The 10,178-nt window shown below is 40.5% G+C and overlaps 1 protein-coding gene across 12 annotated transcripts in view; it reads right to left on the bottom strand.

The window, feature by feature from the left end:
- Window positions 1-906: 906 nt before the first annotated feature.
- Window positions 907-10,178, bottom strand: part of tns1b (tensin 1b) — a 132,993-nt gene continuing 123,721 nt past the window's right edge. For 5 of the 12 annotated variants that reach the window (XM_058083054.1, XM_058083058.1, XM_058083055.1 and 2 more), the window contains 12 exons: window positions 9,641-9,815; window positions 7,935-8,974; window positions 7,378-7,464; window positions 5,023-5,151; window positions 4,858-4,950; window positions 4,133-4,210; window positions 3,804-3,872; window positions 3,669-3,695; window positions 3,114-3,282; window positions 2,388-2,456; window positions 1,991-2,020; window positions 908-1,909 (listed from right to left, as the gene is read on the bottom strand). In XM_058083054.1, the coding sequence (XP_057939037.1) occupies window positions 1,771-1,909; window positions 1,991-2,020; window positions 2,388-2,456; window positions 3,114-3,282; window positions 3,669-3,695; window positions 3,804-3,872; window positions 4,133-4,210; window positions 4,858-4,950; window positions 5,023-5,151; window positions 7,378-7,464; window positions 7,935-8,974; window positions 9,641-9,815 (2,105 nt within the window). In that variant the 3' untranslated portion in view covers window positions 908-1,770. Of the gene's footprint in view, window positions 1,910-1,990; window positions 2,021-2,387; window positions 2,457-3,113; window positions 3,283-3,668; window positions 3,696-3,803; window positions 3,873-4,132; window positions 4,211-4,857; window positions 4,951-5,022; window positions 5,152-7,377; window positions 7,465-7,934; window positions 8,975-9,640; window positions 9,816-10,178 lie in introns of those variants that run through there. The other 7 variants (XM_058083049.1, XM_058083048.1, XM_058083053.1 and 4 more) reach the window with 3 other exon arrangements.

The raw sequence follows: 10,178 nt of genomic DNA, 5'->3' as shown, positions 1-10,178 counted from the left end.
GTCATCAAGACAGAAAACTGAGACAGAAACGTTACCTTTGTCCCAGGAAACCACAAAATGGGGAGGTTAACACCTACGGATATCTTGGATGCGGCCTTCTGCTCATAATAAATACTGGAAAACGGTCATATACAAAATGATATTCAAGTGCGGAATCTTTATTTTCATGACTCTAATAGCCAATTTAGACTTGATTCAGTGCAGGCCTAATTACAACTCACATGGGTTTAACAATAAATCTTTCTGGTCTTCATATGAACACATGAATTTAACAAAACATTTGAAATTAAAACATAAACTCTGGGATTGACGGGACAGGGTTACAGTTATAACACTGTTTTTTGTTCTTGTGTAATGATTGTTTTCTGCCACAAGAGGGCAGTCACTAACTAGACTGGATTTGATCTTGCATGAGTACTCAAACCCATTCATTGAAAAAAATACACATCGCTACTATTTTGTCAGTTAAGTGCTTGTCTTGGGTAATAGATAACTGTGTTGCTATTGTTTTTTGTTTTTAAGCCAATTTGGACTTCAACTTCCATACTTCCCCAACAGGATGATTTCATGCAGAAAAAAAGACATATGTAAACGGTGATACACGTACACTTACTGTTATACGCTATATATATATATATATATATATGTCAAAGTACTTGACTTTAGGCGGTATAAAATGCATTTCATTCTCCATGCTTCAGTCATCTTGTTGCACCTATACAGGGTACATGTGTACAAGATATCATAGAGCAACAAAGCAAAAATAAATATCTTCAAACATATTACCATATATTTATTTGTAAATGTATTTTATATATATATATATATATATATATATATATATATATATATATATATATATATATATATATATTAACTCCCCACCCAAAATATATATATATATATATATATATATATATATATATATATATATAGTATATATATATATATACAATATATATGTATATATTTTTGACACATTTAAAATGAAATAAAACATTGATGCTTTTCTATAAAGCACATCTGACCCTTATGTATAACAAAATAATGTGACTATTGTGCAGATTTGGAGGATAAATCCGTTGTAGATTACGTGTTTTTCATATTTGCAAGAGCCTTGCAAAATGTTTAGCTTTTGCTCTTGTTTGTATTATTAAAAAAACTCGGCCAGACAAACGTCTTTTTCAATAATCCAAGCCATAAAACCAGACAAAGTATTTACATACAACGACCCCTGTAACATATTTTTGCAAGATAGTGGCGGTGCCTCATTGACCTACAGTATCAGTAGAATGAAATCATTCAGTAATTTGAACAAAGCAGCCATATTATATTCCTCTGACAAGCCCTGACTACGTAAAAAAAACATATTTGGTTAAACAGTCAAAAGCCTGCTAAACTTACACTCCACTATCGACTTGACTTCTTCTTGACAATACACAAAATACACCGCAACAACATGAACAAAGCACTCACACGACTTCTGCAGTTCAAACGTTACCCTGCCAGGGAGCTATAACACGCATCCCTATCCAACGTCACAGAGCCGTATCACATTCTGCACTTCCTCGGTTCCATTCAGGAGATCCGTTCAAAAAGAAAAGTACAATGCAACACGCACACACATGCACACAGACACAAATAACCACACAGAAGCCTTGCGGAAGAAGGTGAAACTAAAATGTCCAGAGAAAAGGGAGTGTGGTTCAAAGGAGGGAAAGTACGTAACCAAAGACATGTGACAAAAGTGCCAGGGTTTCTTGAAAGCTCTCATCGTTTTTGCGACGTGATCATCTTGCATACGAAACTGACGATTGCGCTGGCAGGCTGGTCGGGCTCCATCTCAGCGAAAAGGTGGCTCACGTTGTCAGTTGTGCTTCCCTGTTTACGAGCCACAAAACCAAACAGCCTGGAAAGAAACGAAAAAATGGACCAGTACTAAAATACTGCGTTTCTTTAAAATGTCTCCAGTATACAATGTAATACTTACTTTGCTGTGCCTCCCACCGACTTGTTCCATCTGGAAAGATTTTAATCAAATATGTTATGTTCACAACTACATTACAAGGCTGTATTTGTTCTAATGACAGTGGAACCTCGTTTTCTGTACGGAACCGGTTTTGGTAGGATTCAGTTTTCTCTGAGAATGATTGGTCTTGTGGTTTTTGTACAGTGTCTTGGTTATTGTATCGCTAAACAAACTGTCATTCCACAGAATGGAGTCCCCAGACAAAACATCCGTGTTGGTGACACAATGCTTTGGTTTGTGTTTGTTTCAACCTGATGCAGCAGATTACAGATGAAAGCCGAGGCCCCACTGGATTAAAAATCTTAGTTAGATCTATCATGAGCAAACAATTCATTGCATTTGTTAATATGAACAGTACTTTCTGTCCTGAGGGTCGATATCACAGAATGTGACAGTGTTGCAGGGGTAGTGGCGTCGGAAGAAAATCCTAAACAAAAGAATGTTAATCAATTAGTGGCTCATCTATAATGCATACATGTCATAATACATGTCAATGTCATGTCAATTTTTCATTCATTTTCTACCGCTTATCCTCACGAGGGTCGCGGGGGTGCTGGAGCCCATCCCAGCTGTCTTCGGGCGAGAGGCTGGGTACACCCTGGACTGGTCGCCAGCCAATCACAGGGCACATATAGACAAACAACCATTCACACTCACATTCATACCTATGGACGATTTGGAGTCACCGATTATATATATATATATATATATATATATATATATATATATATATATATATATATATATATATATATATATATATATATATATATATATATATATATATATATATATATATATATATATATATATATATATATATATATATATATATATATATATATATATATATATATATATATAAAACTCATCATACATCAAATAACACCAACAAAACTGTCTAGGGTAGAATCCAGGCTCTGTGTGGCGGCCATCTGCCTAGACTGGTTAGGTAGAGGGGCAGAGGGTATACAGAGGGAGGGAACAGGATGTGCGGCCACGGGTGGGATGACAGAGCAATGGGCACAACCACATCTGGAAGGCTTCTGCATATTTACGTTAAGAAGGTAGCAGCCACACTTACTTCCTCTGGTTGTCAGTCAGTGTAATGCCTTGTGAAGACACCTTGAAGTGCACAATGGTGGCACCAGGCAGAGAAGCAGCAGCCAGTGTCTCGGATAAGGCCTTTGCAATGGCCTGGGGACCCGTCAGAGACTCCATGTCCACCGAGTTTATGTAGAGTACATTGCATGCTGGGAAGACATTAGATGTTCCACACATATAAGTACAAAAATAGTTTTTCCATTTTTTTTAATGCTACCAACAGTATGTTTGGGGACTGTTAAAGACTTAAAAGAATCGGCTCATGCAATTGTTTAGTTTTCTTCTCATTGAACTGCATGCTTTCTGGGGATCAGAAGAAACAAATCCATTCAAATCATTCCACGGAAGACTGTTGGGCTTATATTATAAGGCTGGAGAGACTAATGTTAAGAGACAACACTGAAAGACCTGTTTAAAGAAAGTTATTTCAACACAACCGTGAAATATTTGATACCACTTCCACACATATGAACAAATGCAGACATATAGGATGCACATTCCAGATGAAGGGACACTAAAGGTGCACAGGGTTTACCATGGGAATCAGCAGGGGCCCTCTGCACTGGGATGACAAGGACGTCATCTTGTCAGAATGATTAAAAATGAACAATTGGCGGCGTTTAAACTAGAAGCGGAGAACGGCTTGTAAAAGTGAGTGTCTGTGATGTACCTGCTCCTTGTTTCAGTCGGTCAGCCAGCTGATTTGTTTTTACAACTTCTGGCTCCTTCTCGAGTAGATCTACATAACATAACAAAGGTGTCAGGTTATGCATTGAACTTTTACTGCTCCTCTTGTGACTCTAGTTGTGTCCTGTGTTGTGTCTTTTGTCTAAATACATGTATGGAGACAGCCTAGTTTGCTGCCACTCTTTTGGCTACATTTGCTCATCGTCTTCTAGCTACAGTATGTTTGCTGACAACACTTAAAGCACAGACATGGCTCGTGGATCGGAAATGGAATGCAACCAAATCAGACAATGCACAAGTGAATATGCAGACCTGTTTCCGGAATGAGTAGTTTACAAGGCAGAGCCAGTGGTGTGATGGCATGCTGGTAGACCAATGCAGACAGACAACCTAAAACGCAAACACAAATAATTTTTGTTAAACATGTCCTAGATTCCATTCCAAACAAATCCATTTTTCAGAGCTTTGAGATGTTTTTGTCGATGACTGTCAGTGGCTTTATTATCAGCATATGTAGATTTTTATGTTTATTGACCTCAGAGTTGTAACAGTACCAGATTTTTTGGTATGGTCATCTATCATCTATCTATAGTCATCTATCTATGTATCCACTGTCGGCATTTAGCTAATATATGTTATTCATTGTCCACAACAGAAGACGAAAGAAAGCAACAAATGTACAAATTGCTCAATTTATGCATATTCTGTAACTTCCTGAGTGTCACTCTGCTCCTCCACGTAAACACACAGATACCCACACATATGTCAGTACAGCTGTGCAGAGTAATTACAAGGCACAACATGACTTGGATGGCAACAGCCAATGCTACAATTATTTGCAGGACGAATTTGGAAAAAGGCAAAGACAAGTACACAGAGGAGTAACATCCAGCCATTCATTTTCTATGCCACTTAAGGTGGCAGGAGTATGCTGGAACCTATTCCAGCTGACTTTCGGCAAGAGGAGGGTACACCCTTGACTGGTCTGCAGCCGATAGAGGAGCAACATGATAATAGGGTAACATATTCCCACTCACCAAAATATGGCTCATTGGGACAACCCTTCAGTTTCACTCCCTTTGGGCTGCTCTCAATCAGGAAATGCCTCACCAGCTCATTGGTGGTGTCACCTGTAAGACACAAAAACATGCAAGGTTATAATAACGGCAATTTCACTGAAAGAGTTCCTCATGTTGCTTTACCTTTCTTGTTTTGATGCACCGATGGTGGGGGGCAGGCAACTTTCATAGCCAAGCCATAAGCCCCCTTGAATGAGTGGCTGTCCCGGATAACAAAGGCCCCAGGTTCCTTTTCTCGAAGCATGCCGATTGCTGAAATACAGTAGAAACAGGCTGTATTACACATTCCAGTAATACCTCATTTATTGTGGCGAACATAGATAGAGCATAGGAAAGCATATGGTTTTAACATTACAGTAAAGTCTCGTTATATCGATATTGTCGGGAGTCGGAAAAAATATCGATATAACCGGACTGTCGATATATCCGATCCTGCGCCGAACTGCATTAAAAGTGGGCAATAATGCACTCGACATTGTTCAATAGTATAGAACAATGTCGAGCAGCTTAAATCAATCTTTGCTTAAGGATTTCAATACCAAAAAAGAACACAGCGAACGGCTGCTTAAAGTCAACTTTATTTTTCACACTTCCACCACCAGAGCACAGCACACACACCGATTCCCGCACTTCCTGGTTCACAGGTCATGCTCAACCCGCCCCACATAGCTGGCCAAACACATGCCTGCAACAGAAGAACCAACTGCGTTCGTGGTTTCTCTCGTGTGTATAGAATAAAAAGATATCTGAATACAACACAATTAAATACATGTATTTGTATGCTTGTGTCTTCGTTGGAATAGGTGTGTATGCTATGTCAGTTGGTTCTTCTGTTCCAGGCATGTGTTTGGCCAGCTATGTGGGGCGGGTTGAGCATGACCTGTGAACCAGGAAGTGCGGGAATCGGTGTGTGTGCTGCGCTCTGGTGGTGGAAGTGTGAAAAATAAAGTTGACTGGAAGCAGCCGTTCGCCGTGTTCTTTTTTGGTATTGAAATCCTTAAGCAAAGATTGATTTAAGCTGCTTTTGTATCGATATAAGCAGACCAAATTGGCTGGCGGGAGATGAAAAGGGCATCGTAGTAACCGGATTATCATAATAACCGGGTATCGGAACTAATTAGTATATCATAAAAGACTAGAAATTTGCCGGGAAATGAAAATAGTATCGTAATAAGCAGCAATTCGTTATAACCGATATCGATATAACGAGACTTTACTGTATTTAGAACTCTAGACATGAAATAGCACCCCTACAGTCACTTTTACACTCCTATATAGTAGACATAATAAGAGTAAATAAGCCATTTAAAACATAAATAAGACTGCACATATGTGTTGCTATAAATGTGTTCCCTAAATGAACAGAGTGGTGGACGACCAGGAAGTGTTCAGAGTTGAGCTTTAGCTTGCCGTGGGTTACTGCAGCAACAGTAGCCCAGGCTTTTATTAGGGTTTATTATGCCTGTTGTGAGATCATTTTGACCTGCAATAAATGCCCGTTTTTCCAGCGATCATGTCTGCTGCTTGTGTGTCTCAACAAACATTACAGTAACATTACACCTTGTGGCCAGTGTAGAATATATATTCACAGTGCCTTTGAATGTGTCTTCTGAATTGTGTATTTTAGTTCATTTAGCCACGTTTATGCTTGAAAATGCTTAATTTAGGCAAAAAATAGAAAACATGGGACGAGATAGCAGAAAGATGAACTGTGTCTATGTCAAAACAAGCAAATTTAGAATAATATTTTACATGCGCTGCGTCATGCATGCCAATGTTTATGTTTTTGTGCAAAGCTTTGATCATGACTTCACTGTTGAATTCAGTTTCACAGCAAGAGGAGCCACAGCTTGAGGAAGGACGCTAAGATGAGCAATAGTACATGATGCAGATGTTCCCTAATTCAGTCCATGTGGCGTGTCTGCACCCTCTGGGAGAACTTGGCACCAAGTACAAACAGTCAGCATGAGCATGTGTGATGTCAATGCAGCACAACATGTATGTTGAACATTATATAATCCAATGCCGGTAATGAGAACAGGACAAATTAGCCTGTAAAGCCACAACAAATATAAACACAAAATAGCTGGAAAGCTTTGCATAAATGTACGTATGTATGTGTACTACAGTCAAACCTCGTTTTTCATATGCGCCACTTTGTGTATAATTTACGTTTTTCTGAAAGTGTGTGGATTTTTACTGAATTTTAATCCCCGACGGTTACTGTTACCGACTGCTATTGTATACTGTATGTGATCGTAGTGTACAGAGTGTACAATGCAGCCAAGATCAGAAACCTCTATTAGCTATTTCAACGTCCATCCATCCCGTTTATATGCTGCTTATCCTCATTAGGGTTGCGGCGGTATGCTGGAGCCTATCCCAGCTGACTTCCAGCAATAGGCGAGGGACACCATGGACTTCAACTTATCTAGAATTAAGTCAGTATAGCCTTTGAGAAGTTCTGTCATCACTTACCTTGCTCTCTGGATATGTCTGGCTTGTACCAGACTTTTGATGTATCTTGGACAAACTTTACATTCAGCCTGCTCTCTGCACTTCCATCTGCAAGAAAACAGAAATAATTTAGCACCAAACAAATATGGTCTTGTATATGACACACCATGATGCCATGAATGCATGGCAAGTTTGACATTATCTCATGTATTTTAAATTTATTTCACAGAACATGGGTGATAAGGTTATTGGTTTACGGGTGCTGATTTTATGTGCGGCAGTGTTGGAGTACCTGCAACTGATACATGTATAACATTTATTACGTATAATTGTAAAACTATACAAATATGTTTTGGGTTGACATTTCTGAGACTTCTGACATAACTGTTAACATCGTAGAAGAAGAATGTGGTAAAAATGCACTAATAACACAGTTGCACTCAGGCAGCATGTTAATAGCATGACAAATTTTGGCATAATATTATGCCTACAACTGAAAAACATACTATCCGGAGCGTACGCTAACCAAGGTTGCACTGTGTTATCATTTTACAGCAGAGACTATACTGGGTCCTTACCAGACATGTTAAACCTTGAGAAGTCAGAGAGGGTGTGGAAATAACTGGGAGTGCTTCCGCCACTCATTGTTTTTCCGTTCAATGAGCTGTACGACACTGATCCATTCGGTCTGTCCCCACTTGACATGCGCCTCTTTTCCGGAAGCTGAGGCTGAAAAACAGGGGTTGCAATTTCCTCTCGAAACCCTAAACTCATCCCCGTCATTGTGCCCTCCGGGTAGGCTGCAGGTGACATAGGGTCAGAGGGCATGGGCGGTCCCTGGTATCCAGAGGAACTGCTCTGTCTGGACAGGTTGCCATGCCTCTCATTGGGCATGGTATAGCCACTGTGCGTGGGGTTTCGGTCTAAACTTGGACTCCTTCGGGACATCTGTGACACAGAAGGGTGACGCCCCAACACTGGACTTCCATGGGATTGGGAAATAGATGGATGTCTGCTAAGCACAGGACTACTCTGCATGGGTTGTCCCATGGACGGCTGTCTACTCAAGACCGGGCTTCGTTGAGACTCTTCGGCCATAGAATCCTGTCTGTTGAGTACTTGGCTGATCTGACTTCCCTGAGACTGATGACGTCCAAGGATGGGACTGCCATTAAACCTCAGAACCCCAGTTTCAATGCGGCCATTTACTGGTGCTGTTTGCTGACACCCCATAGACCCTTCCTGATAAGCACTTGGGTGCTTCTGGAACACACTATCGTCAGTAGAGTTCAGGCTATCTACCCGTTGTTGCATTTGGGGACATTCGTGGCTGGTTATGGTCTTAGAGGGCTCTAACCAAGTGGATAGGCTGGAATCTGTGGCCACATGACTCCTCGGTTGGGTGTTAGGATATAAATTAGACATAACAGGAGGAGTACTCCCAAGGAAGGATGATGTCGGATGAATGGAATCCAGATGAGAAGACTTGGTAGAAGTTGGTGGTTGGTATGAGGGCGTTGGTGTGGGGTGTGCGCTCACTTCTGCCTGAGTGTGGAAACTTGAATCAGTAGAGGGGTGGGACGGAGTGCTAAAGCTGCTCTCTGCTAGGCCAACATCCCTGAAAGAAAATGGAAAAATAGGTTTAATGTTTATTTCCACATAGAATTATGAAAGTCTTTAATATTTGAGTATATAGTAGATCCTCGCATAGTCCCGATTCAGGATCTGCAACTGGCAAATTTCACTGATAAATACATACATTTTTAATTTAATAGGGTGTTTTTTTCTGTGGAAAACGCATCTCATTCATACAATAATTTCTGAAAATAAAGCATTAAATGTCTCATGTACCAATGCTAACTGCGATCATCTTTCATTATTATTCATTAGTAGCGAGTACCTAAACAGAGTATAATCTCAAAAGTGTTTAATACGTGTGTGTCATATTTAGGGCTTAAACCTGGATTGTGTTTCAGTGCATTTAGCTTGTTAGCTAACTTTGTTGTGAGCAAACAAATGAAGAAAGACAGGAGAGTTCCAGAGCTGAATCTAATCTTAAGAGTCATTTTTATTGCAAATGTTGAGCCGAAATAGGAGGAGAACAACAATACAAATGGTAAGCAAACAGGAGGGGTTGGGCTCTACAACTCCTGCTCATTTACTATTCACAATTGGTGCCCGAACGTAATACCCCCGAATAGCGGGGCTCTACTGTACTATACTGATCTATACTTCATCAAGTAGCCTTGGAGGACTGAGGAGAAAGAGTCAGGACAATACTCACCCCTGTGAGTTCTGGATGGGTCTACGACTGGACAAAGGTGAGTTCAGGGCAGGGGAGACGGAACCTGGACTTTTCTGTTGCCCGATAATCTCTCCTCGTGGACTCGGAGTTGTCGTGGGCCGCTCTCCGCCTACCACAGCTGACCTTGCGACAGATTCTACGTAACTTCTGGGTTCTGAATGTCAAAGAAAGGATTTCATGAACAGCATGACATATGTGTCTTCAGACGCACACAAAGAATTTGATGGTCTGAATTTATGTGGGGTCCGGGGGGGTGGGGGATCCCATTTGACTAGCACTTGTGAATCATTCAATTTCAGGAGTGCTAGTCAAAAAATTAATTACATTTATTGTATTTTATTTAAATGTATTTAAATTCATGTAGGCGGCACGGTGGGCTAGTGGTTAGCGCACGGACCTCACAGCTAGGAGACTAGGGTTCAATTCCACCCTCGGCCATCTCTGTGACGAGTTTGCATGTTCTCCCCGTGCATGCATGGGTTTTCTCCGGGTACTCCGGTTTCCTCCCACATTCCAA

The sequence above is a fragment of the Doryrhamphus excisus genome, chromosome 9 (assembly GCF_030265055.1).
Source record: "Doryrhamphus excisus isolate RoL2022-K1 chromosome 9, RoL_Dexc_1.0, whole genome shotgun sequence".
Taxonomy (NCBI): Eukaryota; Metazoa; Chordata; class Actinopteri; order Syngnathiformes; family Syngnathidae; genus Doryrhamphus; species Doryrhamphus excisus.
This window is presented reverse-complemented; position numbering and strand designations above follow the sequence as displayed.